Here is a 19,918-nt window from a genome sequence, read left to right on the forward strand (position 1 = left end):
ATTCAATAGTCTTTGACCACTTAAAATATGCTTACTTAAATTTAATTCTGGTTTTCTGCTCTTGTTTTTATATCTGTGCAAAAAAGAGGGGGGAAATAAAAAAAAAAAGACAAGCTATGCTCTCAAATCCTTTACATTGTTTTTTACCTAAACTGTCTGCTCTACATAGCTCTCCTAAGTTCTAATCATAGGACATCACAAATGGAAGGACCCCAGCAGGTCATGACCTGTGGCTTTGTCACCAAATACAGATGGTAATTCTATTTTCAACAGGTAGCCCCAAACTGAAGAATTGCTTACATCTATAATTCATGCGATGGCTTAATTAAAATAGAATTGGGTAGTTCCTCTTTGCAGATGAATGAATTCTTGCTCACATTTAGGCCTAATGTTTAACAAAAACTTTGGACAAAATGAGTCACTTGGACATTTTACCTCTTGCTGATTCTCTTTCCGTTTTTCTTTTCTCTCCAGCATCGTGTCTCTTCCATTATGGATGCAGGCCTTGTTTTAGTCTTTTCTGAGGGTATTTTAGTGGAGTGTGATACTGTTCCAAACTTGCTCGCCCTCAAGAATGGCCTCTTTTCCACTTTGGTGATGACCCACAAGTAGACATCATGAGCTACTGTGCCAGTTTGCCATTCTCTGGTAGCTATCTTAGCAGGAGCCTCTCCTAAGGCAAGGCTAATGCAGTGATGGGAGGGGTAGGGTGTGGGGAGGGAACTAACCCTGGGTGGGGGGCTATTTCACCCACCATTTCCACCAGGTGCTTCAGTTACACTCAACACTGAGGGAGCACGTGTGTGTATTTTCAAATGTATACAGACAAGACAGGAGGCATGTAACAAAAGCCTAAGCACCAAACTCAAGTCTATCGTAAGGACCAGTCCCACTATTCCTTGAGGATATTTCACAATTGTCTTTAAACAGACTAGCCATGTTCCTTGCCTGCTTAAAGAGTGCATAGTTTATCTTAATTACTTAACAGTTGAGCAGTGGGAATTTAGTACTTGCTTATGTTTACATTTTTGCGAAAAATGCATGGGAGAAAAAGCACCATTTAAATTGCAGGTTTTTCAAGGTGGCGGGAAATAACTCCTCACCTTCTGCGAAGTGTGTTAGAGAAAAAATACTTCCTTTTACTTTCCCAGTGAACTATCTAGTTCCTTCTGCCCTGGAGCACAGTCATCTGATTCACACTAACAGGTGAATGATTCAGTAGGTAAGACAGATGGCTAACTTGAAAAGTGGTTCTCTCATATTTTCAAGAATATTCTCACTGGACAAAATAGGGAGATATTTTGGAAGAAAAATAACTTTCTGTTGCCCCTAGATGGGCAGCCAGAGGAGGTGTGGGATGGGAAACAGACTCTTTCCTACTCAAGACAAGTTTTCTCCATTTTACAGGAAGCATGGCATGGTTGTATAATTTTATCTAGTCTACAATTGGAAGATTATTAGAGTATAATTTTTATCTTTAAAACGGTTTTCTCACCCAATTCCTATTCTCCTACATATACTTTTCTATAGAAATCTCTTTTATCCACTCTTCACTTCAAGATCACAAATGCTATGGTGGCCACTAGGATACCTTAGAGTTCTTCCCCCTCAACATAAAGCTGTGGGGGAGGGTTAATTACCATGGGGCTAACTCCTCCTAAAAGGCTCATAGGTGGTGAGGTGCCCCTAGCTTGGGAAGACCCACAATAGTTAAGAGGAACTATTTTTCCTTCCCCCCAAAATTTATTGTGTTCATTTTGCTAACTCTGAAAATTATGGAATAACAACTTTCTCTGGCTTCTAAAAAGAAGTCCTCCTATACCAAATAATGCATGCTATTTAATTATGAAAGTGATTATTAAAATGGTTTTAATAATCACTCTTGATTCATTTTTCCAGAGCATTTAGGAAATGTCATCAATGCTATTGCAATTGTATACTTTATAAAAAAAAAATTCTGAATTAATGAAATGCCAGATATATTTATTTCTGTTTACCAAGATTTTGTGTGTTTTCATTTTTAAAAATAAACATTTTACCATATCAAGGCAATGTTTATAATACTCTATTTATGGATCTAGAGGTCAAGTTCCTTTTTAGAAATCTATGATATTGTTATTGAAAAACTGATTTTTTTGCAAGGGAAAATGCACAAGATATTAAAAAGTCCTTTAATATAAAGTTTACTTTTTCTAAATAAATGTGCATTTCTTTCTCCAAGATAAAGATATCCTCCAAATTTTGATGAGTTTTAGATATATAAATTTGTTACCAATATTCAGTAAATATCGAGAGGTCTGTCTATGGAGGTTGGCAATAGTAGTGCATGTTCTAAGCCAGCATCTTACTCACACTCCATATACATGTCCTTTTCCCACTCTGGATGTGAGTCCCATGTCTGACCTCTTGCTTTTTGTAGGGTCCAGGGACCAAGACAGACCTTTGCCCCTGGGGAGTCCTTTAGGTTGGACTTTGGGTTGTTAGGAGAAGCCAAGTGGGAAAACTGTATCAACTGAACAGATGGTGTTTCCACCCTGGTTCTCCCTTCAGCTGGTGTCCTGACCTGCATGGTCCACATCCAAGATAGTACCTCCAAGCCAAATGATACTACTGTGCACTTGAAATGCAGATCGCCCAAATTAAGAGGGGTTGTAAATGTGAGATACACTCTGGAATTCAAAGACTTAGAGTTGCAGAGGACCATAAAAGAGCTAATACACACAGTCATGTGTTACTTAAATATGTTTCCATCAAGACAAGTCTCATATATAAAGGTGGTCACAGTAGGCAATAACAACTAGGATTGTGTAATTAAACTTTAGGACTCTGCACAACCACAAAAATTACCTAACAAGGCATTTCTCAGAACCTATATCCCCATCTTAAGTGCCACATGACTATGATTTTTAGATTGGCTACCTATTGATAAAGCAACATTTTGGGTATATTAGATTGAACTATATTAAAGCAAATTTCACTTCCTTATTTATGTATTTATTCTTGTGTCAGACAAGGTGCTGAGTTTTTTACATGGATTATCTCTTTGATCCTCACCACTGTTCTCCAAGGCAGATGGTATTATTACCATCATTTTACAGGTGTGAAACTTGAGGCATATGAAAGCTAAGTTTGTTGGTCAAGATTGCACAACTAACAGGTGGTGAATAGAAATACCAGCCTCATCTAATTTCAGAGCCTGTGATCTTAACCATAGCACTAATAATGTGCATGAACAATTCTGAGTTAGAAATACTTCAGGGTGGAAACATCTCACACTTTGAGGTCAATGAACCCTATTTTAATGCTAGTTCTGTTACTTAATATTATTGACCTCCTGATTTTGCTTTTTCTCTACAAACCTCTAAGGTCCACCATTGAGAGAGGTAACACCCACATTTAAGGGATGTTCTATGATTAACAAGTATGTTTGTGGAGCACTAATGCCAAAGCTTTTCTCCAAAGGGTGCCACATTGAAAAATGAACAAGTAATCTTGATCTCTAAAGACTAAAAGAGGGCACGTCCAAAGTGCTGGATAATTCTTTAATACTGCATGCCGGAATGGACTTCCTTATTGTCTTCCCAGAATCAAAATCCTCTCTATGGGATTCTTTAAAATGGGTTAGCCCACAGAAGTGTGTGGACTCTACAGAAGACTACGTCTTAGTCTAGACCAAACTGTAACTCCCTGGTTCATGATGGCTTCTCATATAATTCAATTAGTTGCAAACATTGATTAGTCCACTTAACTTTCATGTAAAATGATAAAACTACTAAATTAGTTACACTCAATTTAATGCAGACCATGGACAAGATCAACGCATACTAATCAGTATTTGAAAGTGTGTAAGTAAAAATACTTTAAATATGAAAGGAAAAGTGGGACTGTGGAATGTGCATGTTCCATTGCTTTGGCTCATGGCCTGAAATATGTACTAACCACATGTATTGTTTCCACTCTCAGCATCGGGTTCACACCATTCTGACGGCAGACCTGGTTATTGTGATGAAGCGAGGGAATATTCTAGAATATGATACTCCTGAAAGCCTCTTGGCTCAAGAAGATGGAGTATTTGCTTCTTTTGTTCGTGCAGACATGTAAAGGGATGTCTCACAATGACAAGTGCATTAAAATAATGCATTCGTAATCTACTTATTGGATCATCAGCCTGACCTTCATAATGTGGTACCTTAAACTTTTACACTTTTGCAAATCTTGTTGGTTATGTTGTAGACCTTGTAGTCAGTACCAATGTCACATTACTAGCAGATATTGTATCTCCTATGTATGTGCAAGTTAGCATGTCTTCCTGGTTTTATTTTCCAAGATAATTACTGCTTACTGTGTTTATTATGGGCTTTTTGTTAATGATTAAGCCATTTTACCTTTAAGAATATCAGACTATTAAAATATGTATGCTACATGTACGCTACTTGAAGTATCAAATCCTCGCTAAGTTTTCTCATAATTTCAGGTTTGATAAATATTTCAGGCATAGAAGCTACAATGACAATTCAATATTATACTCTCATTTGTAAGAATATATTTTCCTTTTTGTTGATGTCTCCAGATTATATTGGAAGAAAACAAACAGTTCTTCTAAACAGTTAGGAAACTGAACACTTCAAACTTATTATTTACTGTATGAAAATGTCTTCTGTACTCATTAGCCTTAGTAATACTGATATTTCCTTAGTAGTCTTTTTCATTCTAAATTGTTTCCTGTCAACAAGAAGTTACCAACTATATAGTTCTATAAAGCCATGATGTTAATTAGAAAGATTATGAAAAGTTCAGATATTTGAGAAATTATACTCAAATTAGTTTCAACTCTGCATGGCAGACCAGCTAAAGCTCTCCAAAATTTAATTCATCTTTAGATTTGATAATGATCCTGAGCCCTAAAGTGCTGTTATTCAAATTGCAGGAGCATAGGCAAGTGGCCTTATTTTGCAGAATATACACACACGCCTCTGTGTATAGAAGTAACTACTTGTATGTATGTATATTTCTAGATGAAAGAATACTTTTAACATGTATGCTCAGTGATGTCATGTGTATGTAGAATTTGTTACTGCTCTAATTTACTGTGCATGTAAAGTATATCCAAAAGTTATTCTAATTTTTATAGGCTTTTCTCCTGCTCCAATTTTAAGGTGTATATTAAGAGTTTATCACAATTGGCAAAATGTGAGTGCTGTGTTCCATTGAAAAGCCCCTTCTAGTTTCATACTAGTTGTCAAAAGCTTTCATATGAGAAGCTTTCTTCTTCACATGCATGTGAAGAACTTTGATTTATGGAAAAAGAATGTACACTCCCTCCACATAGATGTGTTCAGCCTATTGAATTTTATATTCACTTTTGGAAAATCAATAATTGTTGATCTGGGATATATGTAGAATAAAATAAGCTCCAAAAGGATGGACAAAAATATCCTGTTGTTTTGCTTGAACTGTCCTTTGTATATATTGAAAATGTCATTGAGAGAAAACTGCTTACTGATTTTGTTCTATTTAGCTTTCAGGAAGCAGCAACTATTAGATTTGATGTATTATCAATATGTCTCCTACTCATATTGCTGGCATGCACCTGTTTCATAGGACTGTAGAGAGGAATTTGCATGATGCTTGTTACCCAGTTACCTAATTCTGAGAGAAATGTGGATTTACCCATAGAAATAAGCACTCACAGTATCTGTAAGTTGCATTGCTGTATAGTTATGCAGAAGCATAACTAGTTACACTGAGAATCATATCTACCCTTCTTACACTCAAGTGGTTGCTGGTTCCCTCATAACTTGTAACCACTTTTTAATCATAATTAATTGACTTACTCAAGTCCAGGATATTGTTCTAGTTGTTCAGTTACCTGTATTATCTATTAAATATAGAAATGATTCATCCTGAAATATATACTAAGGAGGTACATCACTACAAAAGACCAGCTCAACAAAATCAAAGTTTACATTTTACATTTAACTAGCCAAATTAATTTTACCAATTTTAATCATTTAATTTGTTGAAAGCAATAAGGCTTGATGTTAAAACAAGTTATCACTGAAAAAGACATTCCTCTGAAAGGCCTGTCCCCCACTACTTTTACACTACCACTCACCACCTATTTACATCAGCTCAGCCCTGTATCAGATACCAGAAGAGCATACTAAGTAAGTGGGATCTGGGATCTTGTCTTACTTGTTGCTGTGATCTTGGCACTTAATACAAGCATCTGGCCCACAGGAGGTGGTGATTAATAGGTAGGTTATTTACCCATTGATTAGTTTTACCACTAGCCATGTGCCTACAGCTATGATATATTCTCTTTACTTTCTGTGCTGTGTTTATTTTACTGTGAAAATATATTGGCTTGGTATTGTATAATAAATTACTCATTATTTGCTCAGTAAAAGAGGGTGATTATTCCTTCATTTGTATTACCATTGGGTATCAACCAAGACTGATCAATAGTTGTAAATCCACAACAGTTGCCAAGACAATAACTGATCCCGCCTTAACAATTCTGCTTCACATTTGTCACCGTCATGCACATCATTAGTTTAATATATAGGCTTCAGGGGAGTTTCCATTAAGTGGAACAGCTGTGTCAATAAATTTTATTACAGCTCTAATTAAGTAGCAAGATGTTTGGACTTTTCCTCCAAGGTTTATTGATCAGTTCATATGGTTGTCTTCCAATATATCTTATTGCTTATTCTGTACTGCACTTTGTTGTTCTGTGATGTATAGTACTGACAATTCCCTTATTGACCCATTAATCAATGTTAAATGCAACTTTCCAACCTTAGTCTCTTAGCATTAGAAGCTGTAGCCAGGGGCCTCCCCGGTAGAACAGGGGTTAAAGACCTAGCTCTATAAAACTCTCATCAGCCACTGTGGCAGGAGTTTGATCCTTGGCCAGGGAACTAAGCTACATGGTGCAGCAGACCTCTCTTGTCTAGTCCACTGCTCCCCTAAGCAGTGGATTTCAGTACATCTGCCTGTTCTGCTCCCCACTCTGTCTCTGGTGAGTCCTCTCACCGCCCCCCCACCCCCCATACCTCTGGCTTACACCCCAGTTCTTGTATGCATAAATAAATCAAAAAAAAAAAAAAAAGCAGTAGCCAAAAGGATATATAGCCTGTCACTTCTGTTCAATTTTTTCTTTAGTCACTGCACATCATTTATAACAGGCTTAGTCAAACGTTAGTAAGATTCACCTGGCTGAAACTATAATGCAAAGACTTGTTTCTGAGTTTCTAGAAAGTGCATCCAAATGAAATTATAACTGGCCAACTTCAAGAATCGCCCATCTACAGCACCCCCACCCCTCTCATTGTCCTAGTTTCTCCTTGTTACGTGTAACATAGAGCCAGGAGCCAGGAGGCATACCTACTTCCTCCCTTTGCTGACTTCACCTTACCTGGATTGCTAGAAGAACCTCTTGGGGTCAATCAATGAACTGCTTTGTTCCCACATAGAAACAAGTTAAATGAATTAAACTCTAGCTGAGAAGACTGAAACAAGGACTCTGCCATTTTCTTTTTGGTTTTAATCAGCTATATGAGACCTAAAGAGAAAACTTTTTCACAGATGTCAAGCTGTCTCCCCTGCTCCACATCTGAAATAACTGCTGAATCATTTGTACATTATTGTGCTGATTTTAAATTCTTATTTCCAAACTTTATCATCCATAAATGTGACCAGTTTGGGCAGGTTTCACTACTGGTTCTTTCACAATAATGGGAGGAAAAGAAATCAGCTGTAAGTTAAGTGGTTATATTCATTCTATTTAAATGATCTTTTTCTATGGGCAGTCTGTCATCACTGATGTGTTTCTAAATTGCTAAGAATGAGGTAGCCATACCTGGCAAAGAAGTTAATTGTCTCTAAGATGTTCTGTAACCTCAGTGCCACTAACCATCACAGATCATCTCCATTTACATACTACATACAAGTGACAAAATGCTTCAATTATAGACCACTATTTTCATCATCTCCCCACTGCATAAATTAGTACCTTGTTCATGTACAACACTGCAGTGCTTAATCCTTCTTTATTCTCATGTTTCTCCTGAGGCTACAGAATGTGTCACTAACACACGCAATCAGTTATTAAATGAAAGACTACTGACCTTTAATATTAACAGAGCCAAGTGGATATAGGCCAGATTTTCCACATCGAGGTATTTGCTTTTTGTTCCAACACCGGTTGAGAGCAATTTTTAAGAAGTCATTATCTCTTTCAGACCCTCAAAATGTCCACCAGTCCTTTGACTGTGGATATAAACTAACCCCCATCTGTTTTCTGATGGAGTGAGTAGAGGACAGGTTACAAACTGTCCTCCAGACCCTCTGGACATGATGTGTGGCCCCGCCACAAACACACAGGCACATAGAGGTTCATGTTCCTCTTGCTGCAAATCCTTACATCTCATAGTAATACAATGCAGAAACAAGGCACATGCAGGTGCTTAGCACAGATGGTAAAGAATGAGATTTTTACAATCATCATATAATCTGGAAGTATAACTTCTAGGCCGAAATTAACCTTAGGAAGAATTTCACTTCTAGATAGATGATAAAATGTATACATAGAGACAGACATTTCAAATGACTCTTTGAACCTGACTTTTAAAATAATTGCAAGACAGTGAACAGGTTCTTTAGTTGAACAAAGGCATGATTTAGATTGTCATGAAGTGTTTGGACTGGGCATTTATAAAAGGTGGTATCTCCTTACTGCACTATGCAGCATGAAAATAAGACTTGGGTATTTTATCTTGATTGGAAAGTTGAAGATCTCTCTGTGTTCACCCTAGAATAACAAAGTGTGGTTCAAGGAGACCATTTGTCAGGAAAGAACCACACTTTAAAATGTGTCAAAAATAAGTACTAGAAAACATAGATGATACACCTCTGGACATCAACCTCAAAGATGTGTGTTCAGGGACTTTCCTCCAACAGAAAAAACAGCAAAAACAAACCAATGGGACCACATCAAACTAAAAACTTCTGCACAGTGAAAGAAAACACTCCAAAATTGAAAGAGCAGCCAGCCAATTGAGAGAATGCATTCGCACATTTTTTTTTTATAGAGTCATGTTTTTATTTTATTTTATTTGTTTGTTTTGTTTTGTTTATACATGCACTGGGTACAGTCAGAAGCGCGGGAGGGCGAGAGAATTCACCAGAGCCAGAGCGGGGAGCAGAGCAGGCAGAAGGACCGAAGTACACTGCTGAGGGGAGCAGCGGGCGGCAGGAGAGGTCTGCGCGCCATGTGGGACCCTCCTCCGCTGGCCGGGGAGCAGCTGGGGATCGAACCAGCGCTGCAGAGGCTGCGGGCAGCTTCACAACCCAGCGCTCAACCGCTGCGCCACCGGGGAGGCCCGCATTCGCACATTTGACAAGGGGTTAATATCCAGAACATAGAAATAACTCCTACAACTCAATGACAAAAAAATAAGCAACCTAATAAGAAAATGGGCAGGATATCTGATAAAAATTTTTCCAAAGAAAACATACAGGTGGCCAACTGGTACATGGAAAAAAATGTTCAATATCACTTATTAGGGAGATGCATATCCAAAGCACAAGGGTGTCACCTCATGCCTGTGAGAACAGCCTACAACAAAGAGACTGGGAACAAATGCTGGTGAGGGAATGTGAATAGGAGCAGCCTCGGTGGAAAATGGTATGGAGACTACTGAAAATAGATGCAGCACATGACCCAGCAAGCCCACACTTAGGTACTTATCCAGAGAGTATAAAAAGACCAACTTGAAAAAAATAGCTGCTCCCCTGTTAATTACAGCACTATCCACAATAGCCAAGATGTGGAAATAACCTAAAAGCCCATTGACAGATGAATGGATAAGGAAGTTAGGGTATAAACAGAAGCAATGTAGCACTTCTCAGATATTTATTGCGTTGTCAGAAAAGTCACGACATATTTTTCCTATTTTTTAAAGCAAAAATGTGTCTGACAGCCTAATAAAGATGAAATCATGCCTTTCTCAACAACATGGATGGAATTGAAGCAACTCTGCTAAGTGAAATAAGTCAGAATGAAAAAGACATACTTTATGTACTGCCCAAATATTACACTCATGCAGACTGTTTCACTCGTGGAATAATTTCAGTCAGACATGGACTATTGACAACTTAGCAAATGAACTAAAAGCACAACAAAAGTAATCTTAGACTGAGAAAAATTGCTGGTTACCTGAGGTGGAGGGAAAGGGGGTTGACAGAAACGGATAGAAGGGGTCAACTTGATAATGGTGGGAGGTACTAGAATTGTGGGGTGGGTGTGGCATGGTGTACACATTTGTCAAGGTATGAAGCCCTACATCCTAAACATATACAATATTATAAATCAATGGTAAATAAAAATTTATTTTATAAGTACTATATAAAATATGCTAAGATAACCATTTTACTTAATTTCTAGGGAGGAAGACTAAGGATCTAAATGTATCTAGTTAAAGTCTGCCTGACTCCAGAGACGGCACCTGAATCACCCGGGGAGGGGAGGGGAGGAGAGGGGAGTGATGGTGGTACAGAAAGCTCCTTCTACATTGGAATCAAGAAAAAGCGTGACGATCAGGTCTCAGGAAAAGTGAGATCAGGTCTCAGGAAAAGTGAACACTAGGCTCAGGTTTCTCTGTCTCAAGTTCCTCAGCTTCCTTCTGCCTTCTGTGCCTTCCCTCCCTTCGTCATATTCTTCTCAGCTTGCAAGCAGCCTTTATAAACCATGCACAGACAGAATCCCTAGTGCCTGAGCGCACAGCTTACCATCACCCCTCTCAGACTGTCTAATTAAAGTAGCAGGCAGGGAATCTATTTTGCCCAGCTCACTTTTTTCTCTTAAATGTCACAGCATAACTTTGGATTACTTAGTGTTGGGTCAAGAATCGACCTCTGGCCCACACAGCTGCGGCCAGACAGTATATCTCAATTGGAAGTCTTGTCTCATGCTGAAAAGAACCCAACAACCTGGAAAGGGGCACGACAGCAAGAACACAGATCTGAATCGCAACCAGTAGTTCCAGAAAAAATGATGAGATTGGACTGGCTAATGCTTATTTTCCTTACAAAAAGAAGAAGAAAAAAACCACACCACGTGGCACCACCATGTCTCAGGAAGGAGGAGAGCTGTTCAGTCACATGAGCAGGGAAGCCAGCTGGCTCTCAAACCCCCTTGGACACTCTTCACATGTCCCCACACCCTACCTTTGCTCCAGAGAGAGGGGAAGTCCAAAGGAGGATGTCATTTTCTTTTCAAATGAGAAAACAAAACAAAATCTCTTACCATATGTAATCACCTCTGAATATTGACTTTTGAAGCCCAAGTTTATTTCCCTGTGGGAATGACAGCATAACACACTGCCTGTGAGACACTTTCTCACAACCAGCCATTCAAAACAAGCAGTAACACCCACCTAGTGTTGCACTGTCCCACCCATTTTAGGAGTCCCAGTACATCTGACAACTGCACGCATTCTTTAGAGGAAGGCACCAGTGACTTCACGCTCAGACGCTTTTAAGTGAACTGGCACTTGGCCCACAACTGCATTTTCTGTGTCCTTGGCAAGCAGGAAAAAGAAGATGGCAATTTGAGGATGACTAGATTTCACCTGACAATAGGAGCTTCTTTTTGTTTCCACTTGACCAACTTACAGCATATACTATATGCAGCATAATATATTGGAAACATAAGGCATCTAGGCTTTTGGCCAAAAACACAGGGAAAAAATTAGCAGACCTAGTATTTCTTGAGAAATTCTTGGCTTAACTAATATTTTAATAAAGTTTAGCTACATATGCCAATAGAACAGATGACATGATGATTTAGGATTTAAATATCATATAATATCTGAAATGTCTAATACCATCTTATATCAAAGAGCATGAGAGAAACAAAATCCCTGGAGATAAGTTCAGAGAAGTAATGTAAATCAGCTCAGATGTCAATAGAATGTGCACTGCATAAGCCATCTCATTAAAATGTTGATAAAAGATAATTAAAAGCTACCATGTATTGAACAGATACAATATGAGCCTTAAAAGTATCATCCGATTTAAATCTTGACCAAAACGCTAAAGTAACCATTGCTATTCCCATGATATAATGAGGTTCAGAAAGGCTATCTTGCCCCAGATCTGATGGACCTAAGATGCAAACCCAGGCAACCAGATCTTAAGGTCCATACTCTGCTCATGTGTTGCACCAAGCTAATGATAAATGAGTGGACTGATTTTTCCTGGGGATAAATGGTTTATATGATACGTGATACATATGAAGAATAACTGTGCATCTAGTAGAATGTGCTAAAAAAAAAAAAAAAAGGAGCTGGACCAGGAATCATAAGACCTGAGATTAATCTTGGTTGCATCACATAATGCAATGGCCTGTTCTGGGATTTTATCACTTAAAACCTGAATTTCCATTTTTTCTCATAGGCAGAAAAGAAAACAAAAAGATGTGATTAAAAGCCACTTTGGTGGCCTCATTGAGTTTTGGTAAATCGCAAAGTAAATGGTGGTGAAAGAATTTTATTATTCAAAAGGAATATCCTGATATTAAATATTAGTATTACAAGCCCACTACATATATCTTAAGACAATATTATATACTTTGTTTTTAACTCACAAAGTTTTTCCTCTCAAGAAACTTTGGTGATTCTAACTTTACAATGGTTAGATTATAATTTAAGCAGAGATAGTAGAGATGGTTCTAGATTATGGATATCCTGGGGTTCTGAAAAGGACAAGTGCAAAGTTAGCCTGTTGGGGTACAGACTGCCTGATGAGAGGGAAAAACAATGTCATTAACTATCTTTCAAAATTAAAACCACATGAGAAAATGAGCCACCATGATGGAACTTGAGAGACACAACATACTAATATTAGCACAAGAACTAGAGTATAATGATCTGTAAGATATTTTAAAATACGTGTTTGCCAATAAGTATGTGAGCATGTGCTGAACATCACTCTTCATTAATAATGCAAATAAGAAACAAAAAGTAAATCCACTAGCTGACTAAAATTACACAGATGGATAATACCAAGTGTGGGTTACATTGGAAAGCTCACACACTGCTGACAGAAATGTAAATGATACAACAAATATGAAAAACTGGTGGTCTCCACAAAGGCTGAACATGTGCCAATACCAGGACTCAACAATTCTACTCCTGGACATGTATCTAAGAGGGTGCCTATATTTACAAAAAAAATCTGTACAGAAACATTCAACATAGCTTTATTCATAATATCAAAGACCCAGAACAACCCAAAGCCCATCAAATAAAGGTTGACTTATTCATATGATGAAATATTACAATATAAACAATGACATAGCTACATCCCAGAGAGACTGTATAGAGTAAAAGAAGGCAGGTGTTGATGGGTAAATCTTAACAAGACAATCAAAGGAAGAAATAAGTCATAGAACAGTTAGCCCTGGGCACGACCAGAGCTTAGAAAAGGGCAGGGATCACACATCTAGGAGGATAAGTCTGTTTTATATCTTAACCTATGACCAATGTGGTAGCTCTATAACTGTATGCAAAGGTTTTAAAAGGGTGGAGAAAAGAGCAAATGAATTTAAACCAAAGAGAATTTTAATTACTAAAATTAAAAATTCAATTAGTGGATCAAACAGCAATTAAACTTGGATGAGAGAAATGTTCCTATTACAACAGACCTAGAATGTACCCAAAACACAACACACAACAAACAGAAAAAATGTGAACTATAGCTACAGCATATGGAGGATAGAATGACACAGTCTGGGACAGAAATCCCCTAGGAGAGAAAAAGAATGAGCTGGATGCTATGAGTCCAGAACCAGTGCTAAAAATTTCAGACTCAGATGATTTCAAAATGGTGTACTTTCAAAGAGTAGTTGATTCTTACTCCATTTATACTATTCCAATCTGTATCAAAAGAATGTACGTCAGTTCTTTTTATAAAGACTATTTACATATCCAAAATCAGACAGAGATAACACAGGAAGAGTATAATGCAGACCAATCTCACTTATACATATTTATGCAAAAATCCTAAAGATTCAAAAACCAGTTTTGCATTATATTAAAGTAATAACCCCTTATGACTAAGTGGTATTTACCTCAGAAATGCAAGAATAATTTGACATATTTTACATCTAGTCTTGCAATTCACCACATTAACTGATGCAGAAAGAAAAAAAGCTACTTTGATATATGCATGAAAAATATTTTGTGTAATTCATTGTCCATCACTGATTTTTTAAAAAATATAGATAAACAGTACTACTCATGAAGCAGACCTCTCCTGACTTGCCTGCTGCTTCTTTTAGCAGTGTATTTCAATAAATCCACCTTTTCTGTTCTCCCATCTGTCTCTGGTGAATTCTTTCACCCCCATGCCTCCACCCTACATCCCAATTCTTCCTGAAACACAGAGTTCTATATTATACAGTGTAGGGATTGTCTAATAAAGTCTACTGAACAACAACAAAAAAATGTAACCATTACTTAAAAATGACAACTATAACTATATAAATTGCATATACTGGAAACATTTTCTCAACATCAGTGAGAAAAATATGCTTGTTATCACTATTATTTACTACTGATCCAAAAATACCAACAAGTGCAGGTTAAGAAAAAAATTAAAAATCAAATACTATTAAGGAAGCTGTCAAAGTTACAATTATTTTAGAAAATACTGTGTTTTAAGTAGGCTGGCCCTAGGCTAAATCCTTCACATATTCACCTCATTTAGCATATTTAGTTATACAGCTTTAAGAGGTAGGTGCTAGCATCTCTGTTTTACAAAAGAGGAATCTGAAGCTCAGAGAAAGCATATTGCAATGCCAGGAATCAAGTACATGGCAGACATAGAAATCCATCCCACATCTATCTGACCCTAAAACTCTGAATTTCTACAAAGACAACAGTCTATTTCATGCTTCCTCTACAATCCCTCAAAATTAAAAAAAAAAAATTCAAATCAATTTCTGCAGGTATAAAGAGAGCTCATTACCCAGTTTATTCTAAGAACAAATGAAGTAATTTGACATTTTAAATCAGCAACAACTATCAAATATTTAATTCTAATTTGAACCTGTTTAGAAAAATGACCTGGTGAAAGCTTTTCTGGCACAGATCATTTGTACCTACAGGAAAGTTCAGATCCTTTAACAGTAGAAACAATCCTGGCACATAGTCATTGGGGTGAACAACTATCACTTTAAAACTTTCAACTTCTATAATCCCTTCTGCAGCTGAAAGGGATTATAGGCTGAAAGGTGGCAACCGGGAGCCATCCTACCCAGAGTTCTGGAAAATGTCTGCTTTCTCTTTCCAAGCACCACATGAGTCACTGGTTTTTCAAAACATAGTGACGTGAAAGCTTAGCAATGGATCAGGACATCGTTGGGAATTGCCTTTTTCCTAAGTGCTTCAGAAAAGCTGGGCAGGGATTTCTGTAGCAGGAGCAATCCCAGGCTCAGTTGAAAATGCCTTTCTTTGGCAGAAGAACATCAAGGCATGATTTCAAGGCCTGGAAAACTGAGCAGTGACAGCCGCTATTCCTCATCTTCCTTTATCAATACAAGCATTTTGTATCCTACAGCTAGAAAACAATCACCACAGCACTCCCTGCTTGAGAGAAGGAACCACTTTTCTCCTGGAGATACTATTATAGCAGTTGATTTCCTGGGTCCTAGCTTTTTATTTTTTCCCTCAGTATCTTGGCTGCCTCCCTTTTAGTCCCCAGTGTCTCAAATAAATTAAAAAGTTGAGGTGATGCCAGGAGAAGTATTAGCATGCTGAAAGCTGGTAAAGTCTCAAAATAATATTCAAGCCTATCAAATGATATTTTTCTTAGTGTGAGTTTAGTAAAACTAATTATATAATAGTTAAACTATCTATAATTATCTATAGTTATATAATTATAGTCTATACCTTCTCTCTTGTCAGCCCCACATCCAACTCTGAGATGGTTACTATTGACCATTACCAAACCAGCCTTAATAAATTATTAAGAACGGGCATTTATTAAGTACTTATCACAGGCCACTCACTATACCAAGCAAATTTGTATGGGTCATGTCATTTTGTCCTCAAAACAATTCTATGAGGTTCTTATACCCGAGTGGGCTAGAGACTCTCTGGGATGTTTCGTTTTATTCAAAGTTTTTATACCTTCACATTAAAGATATTTTAATTGAGGGCTCAAAGATTTTACATCTTATTCTATCCTTGCTCAATAAAGACCCGGAGCAACATAAAACATGTGTTTCCCTTGTCTCTGGACCATGAAATAAATCCACCCTTTGAGATCATGTCCAATGAGAAAGCATAGGATTTGGGATCCAATGTTTTGGGTTTGTTGTTGATTTCTACTTACTAGCTTCATTAAATCGTTTTACTTAATGAAGGAGACAGCCTAACATATTGGATGAGGTTACTATTTTCCATAGCTTCAAATATTTAGACTCTCAGTGAATTCCCATTATTCTCTGGGTAGACGAGTGATAGATCAGTGATGCACTTGCCCCATCTCATCTCCTACTTTTCCTCTTTTCTATCCAGAATAAAGATCTTGCTCTTGTTCTTCAAACCCAGCAAGCTACTTACCTCAAAGCCTGGATACTTGCTCTTGACCTGCATGGGGCACCCTTTCTTCAGTTGAGCACCTTTTTTTTAAATTCAAATCTTTCCTAAACTGTTTTTTCTTGAACCCTAGGCAAAGTTGCCCCATTTCTAGTCTCAGTTACTTTTTATCTTTATCCTGCTTTATTTTCTTTATAAATCTTAAATGCCATTGATAATTACATAATGCAGTACTTGTCTGTTTGCCAACAGCTTGCTTCCCAAAGAGGCCTCAGGACAGGGACTGTCTTGTCACCTCAATGCACATGAAAGGCTGTGACTGTTACCAATGCCGATTTCTTGACTTGCTGATCTGCACCTGTGACTTGGCATAAAACTGAGTTGTCGAACAGGTAGCTAGATGAAGGACCTTTCATGAATGATTCCGATGGCTCTCATTAAAGAAATGGAACAACCTAATTTAAAGGAGAGTCTCTTTTGCACAGAAACGGAATACATATCTCAAAAAAGAAATGCTCTCTTTACTCATTGGAACAGATAAGGGTTATATTGTCATTCTCATTCCATGATAACTCCAAAAAAGTGAGTTTATAACATGTTGTTTTGATTACAAGTTTATGTAACAGTTTTATTAAGCTGATTCCAAAGCAATACATTCCAAAGTGGTTTATATGAGGACACTAATAAAGCAGCAGACCAAGCAAACCAACCAATCATTATTTGAGCTGCTAACATGAATTGTTTCCATTGTCATTTTGAAGTCTCTCCAAATTCTTAAGTCCAATATGGCTCAGAAAAATCTAAGAGTTCAAAATTCACAAGCCCAGTCAAAGGCAAGGTTATCAAGCACCCAGACTTTACACTTTATCACAAGAATACTTCCTAGGACTTCAGTGATTGGTATTCAGTAAACAATCTGGGAAAAACATCAACCTAATACTTTCTCCACTTGTTTGAAGACACCCACCTAGCGTAATTTCTTAGGAACATGAAAACTGTAGAAATTTCTTTACCTGAAAATAAAATGCTTATAGAATCCTAATGGATGTTTACTTCCAAGTGAACACAGTCTTGGATTGCTTCCCCATTGTATACATTTCTCCAACATAAGCAGCTTCTAACAGGATTCCTGATTAGTCAAGAAAATCATAAGATTTAAAAAGCTAGCTCTGTTCTAAATTTGTTACTGGTGTCTTCTAGGAGCAGTAAAAAAATGTTAGCCCTTACTCCTGAAACTATTAAGAAAAATACAGAAGAGTTAAGAAAACACATGTAACTTTTAGTTACAGCAAAATAATATTTAAATAGGGCCTCCCCGGTGGCGCAGCGGTTGAGCGCTGGGTTGCGAAGCTACCCGCGGCCTCTGCGGCGCCGGTTCGATCCCCGGCTGCTCCCCGGCCACCAGAGGAGGGTCCCACATGGCGCGCAGACCTCTCCTGCCGCCCGCTGCTCCCCTCAGCAGTGTACTTCGGTCCTTCTGCCTGCTCTGCTCCCTGCTCTGGCTCTGGTGAATTCTCTCACCCTCCCGCGCTTCTGACTGTACCCAGTGCATGTATAAACAAAACAAACAAACAGACCAGCAAACAAATAAATAAAGCATGCCTCTATACAAAAAAAAAAAATAATAATAATAATATTTAAATAAGCAGACCAATAAAATACACCTTTGGTGCTTGAAAGATTGATTCTATTCATAAATTTCTCAGAGCTAAATTTAAATGTTCACTACTTGGAACATAATATGAGAAGATGATCAAAAGAGGAATAACTAGAGGTCAAGCAATAACTATTTATTGACCAGTTATTATGTATCCTTTGAAGGATACAAATATGTTTCCATTAAGTGCAAAATTGCCAGGGCCTCGCCTCCCCGGTGGCGCAGCGGTTGAGCGCTGGGTTGCGAAGCTTCCCGCAGCCTCTGCAGTGCCGGTTTGATCCCTGGCCGCTGGGTGAGGATCCCACATGGCGCGCAGACCTCTCCTGCCGCCTGTTGCTCCCCTCAGCAGTGTACTTCAGTCTGCCTGCTCTGCTCCCCGCTCTGGCTATGGTGAATTCTCTCACCTCCCGTGCTTCTGACTGTACCCAGTGCTTGTATAAATAAATAAATAAACAAATAAATAAATAAATAAATAAATCTTTAAAAAAAATTTTTTTAAAAAACTGCCACCATCTTAAAAAAAAAAAGTGCAAAATTGCCAAACTTCAGATTACTCTGTGGGTTGCACGAAATAGCTATGAAAACATGGAAGAGATGAGAGTAAATGCAAGAAAGAGATAAGCACTGTGTTGCAAACACTAGTCCTTCCTTCTTTCCTTCACTCGATAGGTACACACTGAGCACCTGCTCCAAGGGACTAAGAGCAACTCCAGACACTGGGCATGTGTCCAGCATATCACTGTACCCTTACACGGCTTCCACCCAGTGCAGAAAAAACTAGGTAAAGGGAAAAGACATAAATGGTAGTTTGTCTGTTTGTTTTTATGACACAAAGGGAATTTAAAAAAAGGGGAAAAAATCTGTACTCTTATAACACATTTTCTTTACATTTTGTGTAAATGGTTACTGGATGTTTTCCAGTATAATGCTGTCAAAAATTTACTTGACAACTTTTAAAAATTTACCTCTATGATGTGTATTCTTAGTGCTCTTACTCTGAAATCATCAATTGAGGTACTGACTAGTAGAAAGCATGGTGTGGTAGGACATTTCAAAAAAATCCAAACTTGCTTTCAAGTATATTTGAAAGCATATATCTCATTATGAAACAATTGAGTTCCACATGTGCATTATCGCCAAAGAATAGAATCTTCACAGGATTCAGATATGTATTTATTTCTGGTGAATATTCCCATATTTTTCCTCAGCAGTTCATCTCTCATCATTCCAATATTCCTACTCTTTGTTTTACAATAATTCTCACAATCACCTCTGGCTTTTCCTGCTCCCAGTGATTGGCTCTATGTAACATTCCTTGCATTACAAATTACCCCAATTATAAATTGCCCACGGACACTGCAATGCCCCCATTTCTTCTCTTGTCAAGAGTTCCCAGTGTCCCTGCTGTCCATCACAGAATGTTGGAACCTGCAGGGACACTACTTAGAAACAGAACCCTCTGAGCCATCGTGGCCTCCGCTTCTGTTCACCCTCCTAAAGCAGGCTCTCCCTGTGTTGTCCTCTAAGCAAAACCTTCCTTGTTTTTAGCACTCCACTCTGAACTGTCCAGACCGCTTTGCTGAACATTTAAGGTTGTCTGTGCATTTTTCCTTAAGACCCCAACATGCTTCTCAGTCTCACCTTTTCCATT

The 19,918-nt window shown here is 37.9% G+C and overlaps 1 protein-coding gene across 10 annotated transcripts in view; it reads left to right on the plus strand.

The window, feature by feature from the left end:
• The window catches only part of ABCC9 (ATP binding cassette subfamily C member 9), a gene marked incomplete at its 3' end in the record, with an annotated part of 106,915 nt that extends 102,814 nt beyond the window's left edge, over positions 1 to 4,101 (plus strand). For 6 of the 10 annotated variants that reach the window (XM_084255499.1, XM_084255495.1, XM_084255501.1 and 3 more), the window contains one exon: positions 475 to 612. In XM_084255499.1, coding sequence (XP_084111625.1) covers positions 475 to 612 — 138 coding nt within the window. Of the gene's footprint in view, positions 1 to 474; positions 613 to 3,963 lie in introns of those variants that run through there. The other 4 variants (XM_084255498.1, XM_084255493.1, XM_084255500.1 and 1 more) reach the window with 1 other exon arrangement.
• Between the last annotated feature and the right edge of the window lie 15,817 nt (positions 4,102 to 19,918).

The sequence above is a fragment of the Talpa europaea genome (assembly GCF_964194135.1).
Source record: "Talpa europaea genome assembly, chromosome: 15".
In the NCBI taxonomy this organism is placed as follows: domain Eukaryota; kingdom Metazoa; phylum Chordata; class Mammalia; order Eulipotyphla; family Talpidae; genus Talpa; species Talpa europaea.